Below are 13,905 nucleotides of genomic sequence, written 5' to 3'. Positions count from 1 at the left end.
AATTTTGAACCAATCAGTGGTTCCGTGTCCAGTTCTCACTGTTGCTTCTTGGCCCACAAATAGGTTTCTCAAGAGACAAATAAGATGGTCTGGTATGCCCATCTCTTTAATATAATCAGCTTTTATTTGACCTCTGACTTGTATTAAAAAGAACATTTAATGAAAATAGTTACATTCAGTTTTTGTTTTAATTATATCAAAAACATTATTCCAAAGATGGAATTTCAAAATAGTACTTCAACTTCAAATCTATTCTGAGCTGCTGCTAATCATTCTGAAAGACTTAAAAAGATTGTCCAGTAGAGCACACAAGTTACAGAGCTACAGAGAAAGGTGGTGGGGGTGGGGGGGAATGAATGTCTCATTGCCTGTTTCTTCACATCATTCCTATAAATTCCTCGATTGTACTTCACCCTACTATACTAGCCTGTAATTTTACACACATCAATTAAGGAGGAAGTTCCATTGAATACTGGTAGTCCATGACTTATGACCATAGTTGGGACAAGAATTTTCATTGCTAAGCAAGATAGTTAAGTGAATCACTACAGTTGTTAAGGGAATCATGAGGATGTTAATAAATCCAACTTCTGCCATTGATTTTGCTTGTTGGAAGCCAACTGAGAAAGTCACAAATGATGATCACATGCCTACAGGATGCAGCAACCATCAAAAATACATGCTGGGTGCTAAGTGTCCAAATTTCAATCACATGCTGCAACAGTTATAAGAACGAGGACTGGTCATAAGTCACTTTTTTCAGTGTTTTTGTAACTTCAAACATTCGCTTAAAGAAGGCTTATAAGGCAAGGACTACGTATACAGTGGAATTACTTATAGTTTTAATTTAGGAAATAAATGAGTTATACAGAAAACTGCACAGGATGTCATTTTTATTTGTGAAGGTAAAAAAAAATTCTGAATCATTTAAATGTTTCCTCCCAGGAAAAAAATGCTTTTATGTATGGTCTTTTAAATTATTCATTTTGATTTGTCTACCATCACAATCTACACAAGTATTGCAGTCTTGTCATCTACACCTTTCAAAATCTGTACACAAACCACTATTTTCAACAATTAAAAATTTGGCCATTTGATATGGAAACCTGCAACAAAGCAAGGTAACTCAATTCAATTCTGCTTTCATGTAATATTGGAACCATAGCTGTGCATAAACCAAAAGTCAACATTTGAAAGGAATTTATTTTTCCCACTTGATAATTTCCAGAATTACAGCCTAGATGTCTCTCAGCACAATCCTTTAAATTCCATTAGTTCAAAGTTATCTAAAGAGTACAGAACACTGTTACAAGCAACTTAATGACAAGAAAGCTGATGTCAGTGGATAATTATAGTGTCATTGATGATTTTATGACATATTCACAGGCCCTTAGAGAGGGGTTTTCAGATTCCTAAAGTGTTGCTCATACTTTTAGCAAAAGAATGTAATTATATTTGAAAAGTGACAATCATTTTTGAGAAACTTGTTCTTTCTTCCCAAATCTTCAATATAAACATTTGTTAAGGTTAATAAGCATCCCTCCATCTTAAAACAGGTACACAAATGTTTTAATAAAGCAGAAAGCCCATAAATATTTTTTTCTTTTCAGTTTTGATCTATCAACCTGCCTGCAACCATTATTGTGGTCACACATCAGTCATATTAAATTGAGAAAATATTATTCAGTGTCCTTTCTAACAAAAGGCTACTCAGAGTACATATTCATTTCCCTTACTTGAATTCAACACAAGTGATGTTTCTAAAGAGCCAGTTTGATGCAATGGTTAAAGACCAGGTTAAGAAACAAGGAGTCTGTGAATTCTAGTCCTGCCTTAGCCATGAAAGCTGGCTGGCTGACTTTGGATCCATTACTCTCTTTAGACCATGAAATCTCAGTCAATTCCTGTCACCAACATATGGTTCAGCCTTTGGTTGATCTGAAAAAAGCAGACCCTTCATTTGTGGGAAAATGCTAGGAAGAAAAAAAGTGCTGTACACATCCATTATACAATATATAAAATCCTGGACATATAAAAAATAAATCAAATCCTGATTAGAGACCTGCCAAGGAGGGACAGGCCATATGCTCTACCTAGCCAATAGCCAGGTTTGGTACCATAAATGCTGTTTAGCCAGCCCATCTCAGCTCATGATATATGTGGACCTCCTCTCAGAATTCCTTATCAATAATGGCCATGTTGACAATTCTGAGAATTCAAGATCCACGTATTTAAAACTTTTCTAGCCTGGGAAAGTTTAATTTTAAGGAAAAGGTTTATTACAAGGGCCAACAATTACTGAATCTTGTCTGGTTAGTGGTTTGCTGAAGTCTAAAATATTCTAGGCTTTACGTATGTTGCTGTCACCTATAGTTATATTTCCTGAACCAGCAGATATTAAGTTATACTTTACAGAACACTTTGCTTAGAAATGATTTGCAGTTGTCTAAAAGCTAGCAAAGCAGTTCCTTCACAAAACATGGGGAAGTGTTTTATAGTGAGTTAAAACACTGCAGCACCTAGCTCAGAGGTTAGGACTTCTCCAGGGTTTCTTTCTCACATTGGTGTTTGCTAATCCTAATCCAAGCTATCTGGGATTTCACAAACTTCCTTTGTATCTAAGCTTGCTCTGTCATTGAGCTATAACTGCCTTCTCTTAATGTCATGTAACAGTAACAAAACAGGATTGTCATTTTCATTTATAAAAGTTTTCTGAGTGCATAATGTCTTTTTCTGAATGCCATGGTTCCAACAGATGAAACTCTTCAAAGAACTTCGAGGCATTGTTTACCTTAAAGAATCTTTATTTGTGTAGCATAGCATTGGCACGTACATAGCAAAGCCAAAATGTGAATTCCCCGTCCCCTGAGCACATAGTATCAAGCACAATTCCCTCCTCTAATTAACAGTCATAAATCACATTCTCCAATTAGTTTGAAATGCAGACTTTCCCTCCTGTTCTCCAACCTGCCATTTCTAATCATCTAGTTCAAAAAACCCTGATTCTCACACTATTACAATATTGTTATGTCTAACTAACTCCCATACACATTCCTCCTCCTCCCCCTCAAGTATCATCTAATTCCAACTCTAATTCTAAGAGTAAAACATAAGAACGAAAATGGCCGCATCTCCATATGTTGTCAAAGCAAGAACATCCGATGTTAGCAGCATTGACATCCGGCCCCCCTTACAAAAAGGACCAATACTGTAATGTAAACAAAAGTGTATGTTAGGGACTGTCTCTCGGTTTGTTAGGGTGTTTCATATAGAACATTTTGATGAGTCTGTCAGCTTTCATATTGCTAGATTTCACCCAAGTGGCTTCAGACAGTGAGTATCCCTTCCATTGTACTAGGTACTGCAATTTCCCTTTAAAAATTCTAGACTCAAGAATATGCTTTACTTCATAGTGAGTCTGACCCACCACTATGAGGGGCCCAGGTGCCTTCATAGGGGAGGTCTTAAAGTGGAGCCCTGAAAAGATTTCACCAAGCTGCAATGGAAGACAGGGTGATCTCTCCCTAAAAGCCTAGGGAGTTTTAATTCTACAGTGACAGGATTGATGATCTTTACAATGGGGAAAGGCCCCAAGAATTTCAGTCCTAATTTCTTGCTAGGTAATTTGAGGCATAAATATTTAGTCTACAGATAAACCTTTTCCCCACTAGGAATGTTCTTTAAGGAGCCCTCTTTTTATCTGCCTGCTTTTTATAGGTCTCGGAAGTCTTTTTTAAAGCAGTTTTTGTGGCTCTCCAAACTTCTTCCCACCCCTTCACCCATTGATCAAGTGTCTGAGAAGCGGAGGGCACCTGAGGGTATTCAGGTATTGGACTGAGCTCTTTTCCTGTGGCTACTCTGAAAGGCGTGAAGCCAGTACTGCTGTGAATAAAGTTATTGTAAGCCACCTCTGCAAAAGGAGGAGGTCGGTCCAGTTTGTTTATTGGTAGGAAATGTAACATCTGAGATATTGCTCTACCATCTTGTTAGCAGATTCTGCGGTCCCATTAGTAGATGGGTGAAAAGCAGATGATAGACCTTGAGATGATCCAATTAATATAAGAAAGCTCCTCCAAAACCTAGCTGTGAACTGTACCCCTCTCCGAAATTATTTGTTTAAGGGTGCTGTACAGCCAGTAGATATGTTTCAAGAACAGTTTAGTCAGTCGTTGGGCAGATGGGAGTCCTTTGCAGGCGATGAAGTGAGCCTGCTTTGAAAACAGGTCTATCACAGTCCAGATGACCATATTTCCTCTACTTTCAGGTAAGTCTACTATAAAGTCCATAGCAATTTCTTCCCATGGTTGAGAAGAGTCTGCCACTGCCTGCAGTAACCCAGGGGGTTTCCCTGGAATTCTTTTCATGGTGGCATATACAGTACAACTCCTGACGTAATTTTCCACATCCTGTTTTAACCCTGGCCACCAAAACTGCTGGCGGATGAGATGTAGAGTTTTAAAATATCCAAAGTGTCCAGCCTATTTTACATCATGGCTGTGTTTGAGAGTGTTAAGACGGAGGGCTTCTGGCAAGTACAATTTCCCCCCTTTGTAAGCCAAGCCATCCCTGCATGTTAGGGAGGTTTGATTGTTCTTGAACTATTGATTGGTTAGGAGCTCTTGTTTTATTTACTTTGCCCCAGGGTCATCAGGATTAGGGGCCCTGCAAGGTGTGAGTTGAGCAGCTGTTTGTGGATTGGAGATAATTGCCTCGTTAACCTCTTCACATTGGCTTTTGTACTGGGGCAGTCTGGATAGAGCATCAGTTAGGAAGTTTTCCCCTCCCGGTATGTACTTTACGGTGAAGTTGAAATGATTAAAGTACTGTGCCCATCGCACTTGCTTTGGGGAAAATTTGCGGGGAGTTCTCAGTGCCTCCAGATTTTTGTGATCTGTCTATACTTCAAAAGGCACCTTGCTCCCTTCTAGATAGTGTTTCCAGTTTAATAGAGCCCACCTGATTGTGAAAGCCTCCTTTCCCCAGATTGCCCACTTCCTTTTGCTTTCAGTAAATTTTTTCAAGGTGTAGGCGCAGGGTTGCAAGGCTCCACTTTGGTTCTTTTGCAGTAACAAAGCTCCGATGGCCACATTGCTAGCGTCGGCTTGAATTACAAAGGGGTCCCCTGGGCAGGGGTGCTTTAGGACCGGTTCAACAGCAAATAGTCTTTTTAAATTCTCAAAAGCAGTTTGACAGCTCATAATCCATGCTAGTGGTTGGCCCAGTCGTGGCTTCCCTCCTCCTTTGCCTGTTTTGAGTAGTTCTGTAAGGGGTAGGGCAATCTCAGCAAAGGAGGGGATGAATTGATGGTAGAAGTTGGCAAAATCTAGGAAGATCTGGAGCTGTTTGCAAGTCTTTGGGGGCTGCCATTCAATTACAGCTTTCACTTTGGCTGGGTCCATTTCAATGCCCTCGTTGGAAATTCTGTAGCCAAGATAATCTAATCGGGTCTGGTGAGATTCACATTTTGACAGTTTGACATAAGGCTTGGCATTCAATAGTTTCTTTAACACTTCCCTCACCAGCTTTATATGATCAGTCATATTCGTGCTGTATATCAGGATGTCATCAAGATACACCAGAACCAATGAATATAAAAAGAAAAGGCAATATTGAAAAAGTTTAGAGGAAGAACATAAAAAATTAGAATTAGAACTACAAAAAACCCACAATGTAGAGATCTAAAACAACAGCTAGATTTAAATAAGCATAAATTGAATATTATAGAAAAGGGAGAAATGGCACAAAAAATAAAAAGTATTAGACAAAATTTTTTTGAACAGGCAAATAAACCCGGGAGATGTTTGGCCTATAGATTGAAAAAACAAAAAGATAAAAGATGGATTAGTAAATTATGTAATCAAGCAGGGGAGATGGTACATCAAAATGAAGGGAAAAATGGGTGACGTATGAATTCTATAAAAATCTTTATAAAGAGGATGAAAAGATTACTGAGGAAAGAATATCACAATATCTTATGAAAGCAGACTTACCGAAGGTTCCGGAAGAATTTCAAAATATATTAAATAAAGATATAACAGTCCAGGAAATTATAGAAGCAATTCAAAACAAAAAAGTAATAAAACACCTGGCCCTGATGGATTACCATAAGAAATATATAAAAACCTCCAAGAACTTTTGGCCCTATTGGACATATTTAATGAGGTACTAAACACAGCAAAAACCCCAAACTCATGGAAAGAAGCAATCATCTCACTAATTCCTAAAGAAAACTCTGATTTGACCTGCATTAAAAACTATAGGCCCATTTCTTTACTGAACATGGATTATAAGATATTCATGACTATAATGGCAGAAAGATTAAAAAAATATTTAGCTAAATTTATCCATACTGACCAAAACGGCTTCTTGCCTAAAAGACAAATTAGACATAATGTCAGGATCATACTAGACAGAATATGAATTACACAGCGAAAAACAAATGGCATTGATTTTTGTTGATGCTCAGAAAGCGTTTGATAATGTCAAATGGAATTTTATGTTGACTCAGCTTAAACAGGGGGAAATTTATAAACATGTTTAAAGCAATCTATTCCAAACAAGAAGCAAAAGTAATCATAAACGGAGAATTAATAAATAGCATTCAAATACAAAAAGGCACGAGACAAGGCTGCCCACTATCTCCTGTATTATTTATTCTTTCTTTAGAAGCATTCACAAGAATAATCCAAAAAGATAAGCTGATTAAAGGATTAGAAATCAGAAAAGAGACATTTAAATTACAGGCTTATGCAGACGATTTAGTTTTCATTTTGGAAGATCCCTTAGAATCTGGAACAAGATTATTACAGGTGCTGGAAAATTATGGAGATGTTGCGGGATTGAAGATTAATAAAGAAAAACTAAAATGTTAATTAAAAATATGTCCAATTTACAAGAAACTGAGCTAGTAGAAAAAATTAATATCCAGACATCTAAAAGGGGATCCAACTGTCGGCAAGATGTATTACACTCAAAAGAGAAAATTATGACAAATTAATAGATCAAATTACAGCAGACTTAGACAGATGGAAAAACTTGCAGCTCTCCTTTATGGGGAGAATAGCGACAATCAAGATGAATTTACTTCCCAAATTACTCTTTTTATTCCAATGTGTACCAATTAAATTAGGTAAGGATTTTTTTGAAAATTTAAACAGAATTACATCCAAATTTATCTGGCAAGGTAGAAAACTGAGAATTAAATTAAAATTATTACAGGATGCAAAGGAAAGAGGAGGGCTCGGCCTCCTGAATTGGGTAAAATATTATCAAGCAGCAATATCAGTATGGATAAAGGATTGGATACACATAAGGAACAGAAGACTACTAGCATTAGAAGGTCATGACATGCAAATAGGGTGGCATGCTATAATGTGGGATGGAAAATATAAGGCTCATCAGTACTTCCAGAATCATCATATTAGATGGGAACTAATAGACGTATGGATAAAAATAAAAAAAATAATTATATAGAAATCCCCAATTGGCTATCCATATTAGAGATATTCATGTACCCCAAATTCATAAATTTAGAAAGAGTAATCACATATAAAGATATCTTAGACCTGAAAACAAGAAAAAGACTATTAGAAGACGGTATAGAGTTGGAATGGTGGGCATAATTACAAATACAGTCACGATACAGAAAAGACAAAAAAGAACCAGGGATAAAATTAGAGCATACACAATTAGATAAAATCCTTCTAGGAACAGAAAACCAAATGATAAAAAAGATATATCAATATCTATTAGAACAAGATTTGTTAGAAGAACAGGTAAAAGAAACAGTGTTAACCTGGAGTAAAAATTTTGGTTACAGTATTGACCTAGATAATTGGCAATCACTATGGGATAGAAACAGGAGGTTAACGCTAGCTACCTCCTATAAAGAAAATCTGTACAAGATGTTTTATAGATGGCACCTTCCCCCTACAAGGTTAGCAAAAATAGATTAAAAAATCTCACCGACGTGCTGGAAACACAGAAGGCTTCCAGGGACTATCACATGTGGTCGGAATGTTCAAAAGTGCAAAATTTTCAGCAGTGGATAAAAAATTGGTTGGAAGAAATATTACTACAAAAAAATGATTTAAAACCAGAAACCTTCTTATTAGGGATTATTAATGATAAACTCAGCAAAGCATCTTTCTACTTATTATTGCATATTTTAACTGTAGCAAGATTGGCATATGCCCAAAAATGGAAAAGAAAGGAAACCCCCACTGAAGAAGAAATAATAAATAAAATTTTATCCTGCACCGAAATGGACAGGTTAACCCTATAGATTAAAAATAAAACTGAAACAGTATTATGAAATTTGGCAAAATTTGTACGATTGGTTAAGGAGGATCGCTGAGATGACTATTGTCTGATTAGTTGATAACGTAAGGACTTCTTATTAGCACCTATATCAGGACACAACTGAAAGATATGCAAATATAACGTTGATGACTGAAAGACAGTTTACCAAAAAATTTACAGATGTTATATGTACAGTTTGTTATACTCTGTCCTGTCATAGAATGTATTTTAAGTTTCTGTTTTTCTTTCTTTAACATAAGGCAATACTAATAGTAGTGTTGTAGCCAGGGAAGTTGAATCATGTCCACTTTTGTTTTTAAATGTACATTTAATAAAATTTTCTAAAAAGAAATACACCAGAACCCCTTTGTATAAATGATACTGTAGGACCTCAGTAATCAACTGCATGAATACGGCTGGGGCCCCCTGTAGCCCAAATGGTATGACTTTGAACTGATATCACCTGGTAATATGCCTCTCTCAGGTCTAATTTAGTGAAGACACTCCCCTTAGCCAGGTGGGTTAGTAAGTCCTTTAGGAGGGGGAGGGGGTATTTATTTTCCACACTCACTGCTCCCACAGCAGACTTGGCCCGTGCAATGAATCCCCTCGCTAGGTTTTTGTCTACGTATTGCTGCATCTCCTTCATTTTGAGTGGGGACATACATACATTCTCGGTTGTGGGAGTTTGGCCCCCAGCAACAGTTCGATGGAGCAATCATTGGGTTGGTGAAGAGGCAGGGCATTGCATTCTTTCTCACTAAATGCCTCCGCTAGGTCCCAATACTCACTGGGGATGAGTGGCTCGCCTGGTGGCTGTGAGGCATCATGTGCGCTCGCTCATTGGGTGGGCTAAAGTTTCCTGTAACTTCTGTTAAATAACTGGGGGGCTTGGGCCTTATAGGTAGTCTCACAGTTCTCATTCCTTTCTCCCACCAGATAAACGGCTTCCATTTGTCCAACCAGGCTAATCCTAGGATCACAGCATCAGTCATTTTTGGAGCCACCAGGAAGCGAATAAACTCACAGTGCTCACCTATTTCTAGGTGTAGGGGCTCCGTTAATTGCGTGACTAAAGTCCCTCCCATTAGGGAGACATCGGCTTGCTCAAACCTCACAGGTTTGGAGAGGACTTTTGCTTGTATGCCCATTTTCATGGCAAATGGCAAGCTAATGATGCACCGGGAGCATCCAGAATCGACTAGCACTTTTAAATCTACCTGTGCCCCCGGCTTAGGGATTATGAGTTTGGCAGGTTGTGAGACAGGTGGGATGTGTTGACTCACCATTGGGTCATTATCTCCATTGTCACTGTTGAAAGAGGGTAGAGAGGGGGCGGGTCCAACCTGAGTTCTGCATCCTCCTGTGGGGGGGATGTGACTCGGGCAACAGGTTCCTGTGTGTTCCAGATGGATTTTTCTCTCGTTCGCTGCTGGGCAGGTTTCTTTCTTGCTGCTGGTCCTGGTGCTGGTCTATTCCGCTGTTGGGGGTAGGGGACTAGACAATTCGTTGCTCGATGTCCCTGCTGTCCCCATCGGAAGCACTTGATTGGCAGGCCAGCAGGTGGCTTGGGACAGCCACGGCAGTCGGAGATTTTTGGGGTGGTGGTTGCCGTTTGGGTTGCAAACGGCAACATGGGGAAGTGTTTTATAATGAATTAAAATATTTTATAATGAGTTAAAATGCTGCTGCACCAAGTTCAGAGGTTAGGACTTCTCCAGGGTTTCTTTCTCACATTGGTGTTTGCTAATCCAAATCCAAGCTATCTGGGATTTCACAAACTTCCTTTGTATATAAACTTGCTCTGTCATTGAGCTACAACTGCCTTCTCTTAATGTCATGTAACAGTAACAAAACAGGATTGTCATTTTAATTTATAAAAGTTTTCTGAGTGCATAATGTCTTTTTCTGAATGCCATGGTTCCAGCAGATGAAACTCCTCAAAGAACTTCGAGGCATTGTTTACCTTAAAGAATCTTTATTTGTGTAGCATAGCATTGGCACGTACATAGCAAAGCCAAAATGTGAATTCCCTGTCCCCTGAGCACATAGTATCAAGCACAATTCCCTCCTCTAATTAACAGTCATAAATCACATTTTCCCAATTAGTTTGAAATGCAGGCTTTCCCTCCTGTTCTGCAACCGGCCATTTCTTATCATCTATTTCAAAAAACCTTGGTTCTCACACTATTACAATATTGTTATGTCTCACTAACTCCCATACACATTCCTCCTCCCACCCACCCCCCAGTATCATCTAATTCCAACTCTAACTCTAAGAGCAAAACATAAGAAGGAAAATGGCTGCATCTCCATATGTTGTCAAAGCAAGAAAATCCGATGTTAGCAGCGCTGACACTGAATATGTAAAACAAAAATAAAGACTGAAGCATATTCAAAGTGACTCTTGATTTAGAAGGCAAAAGCATACAGTACTTTCTTTTCTGATTGGAAGCCACCTTGATGTGCTAAGGAAAACTACACGGATGTGCACTGTAGTCTGTTAAAAATGGTGGTTAGTTCATATACAAGAGGAGAGAGGTTATCTGCTTGACAGAGTGCATGATTCAGAATGACCTTCTGAACAAATGCTTTGCACTACAACTGGAGACCTAAAATGTTATAGCTACATGCAGGAGGCATTGTCCTTTACTAAACCATCATTGTTGGAATTGGCATATTACTGACAACCAGACTGCAAAGCTTCACAATCTGCTCCTATCTGGCATACCTCCCATACAGACTGCCTTCCCCACTAAGCTCTGCTTATCCTTTACATTTTCCAGTTCAAAGAATAAAATACTAAATAGGACTGTTAAAACTCCAGGTACTGTCTATTTTATAGGCTCCAAGAACTGGAAAAAACACTTTTAATGTGGACTGAGTACAAAAAACTGTGCCTGTTTATTGTTTTCCACTTTTTTTCCTTCTTGAGGTATAGTCTTGCTAAAGTGAAGAGCCTGGACCACAAGAAGTTTCTCCATATGTTAAATCATTAAAACCTGCAAGTATCATGCTAAAAGAGATGTCTACTTTGACTTGAATGACTTGCCCTAGCAAATACAAAAACAGTTGTACATCACTGAACTCTACAATGGTCTACGGTGGCACATGTTGGCTCCATTCAACAGTCACAGGATTAAGGATTATACCTCTGGTTCAAAACAAGGACACAAAGGAAGAGTAGTAACCACCAAAGTCAAGAGAAATTGTTCTGCTAACCCAAGATGTGTAACACACGAGAAAAGAGGGTTGGTTTCTGTTACTATATCCTTTCAGTTGAAAAGCCGACTATCCAACTTCAATAAATTGTTCCTAATTGTTCCAAGTCAGGACTTCTCATGAGCTCTTCCCCCAGAAATTTCTGATCTAGCCATAGACCAGTAAAGCATCAGTCACATGATTTAAACCTGCATCACCAAGAAGGTATCCTTCATATTAGTAAAGAGACCCATATTTGGAGCTGACAAAGTAGAAGACTTAAGGGCTTCTATGTTTCTCTTTGTAGTGTATATGGATGTACACTAATACCTGAACCTAAGAAATCTCTTCATACAGCAGCAATTGGGAAAGTCTAAAATCTAAGAGCAGATCTAGCCAGGTATTCTCCTAAGGCAGGGGTCCCCAACCCCTGGGCCCAGGCATGCCAGAAACACAAGCAAGCAAAGACCCATGCCCCTGGTCCGCAGAAAAGCCTCTCTCCACAGAACTGGTAGCTGGTGCCCAAAAGGTTGGGGGACATTGCCCTAAGGGAATAATTCCCTGTATTATCATTCTTGACTAGCTGGATTCAGCAGCAAGTTTTATCCACAGGCTGCCAAACTGCCTTTCAGCTACCCCCAGAAGCTCCTTCAGCCTTCACAAATACCTTTCCTGGGGAATTTCAAATGCAGGTAGTCCTAACTTAATGTCATGCTTTTGCGGGGAGGGGGGAGGGGGGGAGGCTTGAAGACATCTTTTTTCCAGTCATACAAAAGACATTCTTATCTTGTCTGCTTAAATAAACTCACATTACAGTCATAGATAGATAGATAGATAGATAGATAGATAGATAGATAGATAGATAGATAGATAGACAGACAGACAGACAGATGTATATGTGTATATAGTGTTTTTAGTAAGATATAGATATCTTACTAAATTTAGAGAACATTGTGGGGGGACAGCCACTAGCTAAAAAACAAGAATCTAATAACATTAACAGATTGTATTTATAAGGCACTTGCTTCAGAAGTCTGGCTTATCTCCTCCCTTCATTTACACTTACCCTATTAAGTATCTTTACCTTTTTTCATTCAAACCATGGATGATCCCTGGTAGAATGGTGGAAGGAAGGATAAGGGATCATCCATGCTTTGAATGAAAAAGGACCCCTTATCCTTCCTGCCACCATTCTACCAGGGATCATTATCATCCCATTGTGACTCCCTGCCCTTAAAAACTTAATTTGAAGATTCTGAGCAAGAGAATGTTATATCTGCCACACACGCGGCATCAGTTTCTGCCCATTGCTCAGTCTCCCTTTCACGTTTTGACCAAGTATCTGGAAATAACTACCTCTCCCTGAGATGTTTTCAAAACTTTGCCTCAGCTCGCTCTGATCTCCACTGAATCCCTGTCCGATTCTTCTCCGGCGGCGCTTTTGGCAACCTTACCAGATGGCGATCCGGTGCTTCGGGTACCGCAGCCTGTCCAGACAGCCGAGAAAATGGGGCAGAGAACGGGCAGCGTTCCTGGCGAGGATGGCCAAGAAGACGGTGGGCTTCTGCAAGGCGGATTCCGGTAGGGGGGACGAGTTGGGCATCGCCGCCGCCGCTTCCTCCGGTGTGCTGGCGGCACAGCCGTTCCCCTTCAGCCAGAGCGCGAAAGGAAAATGAAGCAGAAGTACGAGCAGCAGCGAGGTGGTGGCGGAGAAAGCCGGGATCGCAGCCATTTTTCGCGGGGATCCCAATTTCGGTCAGGGCTAGAGATGCGGACCGGCTGCTACGGCGATAGTAGAAGCAAAGCTCCGCAAAGACCTCCCGGCGTACCTGCAGGTCCGGTTGAACGGGAAAGAGAGGAGAGCGGACGGGAGAGCCGCTCCAGCGAAGACGCGCTTCTTCCCCCAACCTTCCTTTCTTTTAATTATTTGCTCGTGGAGGAGGAGACTGGGCTGGGGGAGTTCTGTCTTTGCCAAAGGCGGATTGGTGACCTGCAGCCAATCGTAAGCTCCTGTCTACTCTTGGCGCAAATCAAAACAAACAATGCGTGCTTTCTCATTCTTTCTTTCCTTTCTCTCCGCAGTCGCCCCAAGGTCCCGGGAATAATGCTAATCGGAGCCGACCAATAACAAGCAAGAAATGGACCATCCCAGGCATCTGGCTAGCAGATTTGTGCAATCGTTTTGGAAATCCTGGAGAGCTTTTCATTTATTCATTTATGTATATATCTCATTCCATAAAGGTCAGATGGTACAGTGATCGTCTTGAATTGTAATGCTTTTTATTATTATTATTAAAAATGTGGGAGGGGGGAAACCGTACTGTCCCCGACTTTCTGGTATTCTCCCTTACTCCCTGAAAGCTGTCTCACCGATACATTTCTAATACACATTTCGTTAGTGTT

At 39.7% G+C, this 13,905-nt stretch overlaps 1 protein-coding gene across 3 annotated transcripts in view; it reads right to left on the bottom strand.

The window, feature by feature from the left end:
* Positions 1-13,400, bottom strand: part of COLGALT2 (collagen beta(1-O)galactosyltransferase 2) — a 93,760-nt gene extending 80,360 nt beyond the window's left edge. For 2 of the 3 annotated variants that reach the window (XM_081325775.1, XM_081325776.1), the window contains exon 1: positions 12,957-13,400. In XM_081325775.1, coding sequence (XP_081181901.1) covers positions 12,957-13,234 — 278 coding nt within the window. In that variant the 5' untranslated portion in view covers positions 13,235-13,400. Of the gene's footprint in view, positions 1-12,858 lie in introns of all 3 variants that reach the window. The other variant, XM_081325777.1, reaches the window with a different exon arrangement.
* Positions 13,401-13,905: the final 505 nt, after the last annotated feature.

The sequence above is a fragment of the Vipera berus genome, assembly GCF_964194415.1.
Source record: "Vipera berus genome assembly, chromosome: 3".
Classification (NCBI taxonomy): domain Eukaryota; kingdom Metazoa; phylum Chordata; class Lepidosauria; order Squamata; family Viperidae; genus Vipera; species Vipera berus.
Note: the sequence above shows the minus strand (reverse complement) of the source record. Positions and strands in the feature narration are given on the sequence as shown.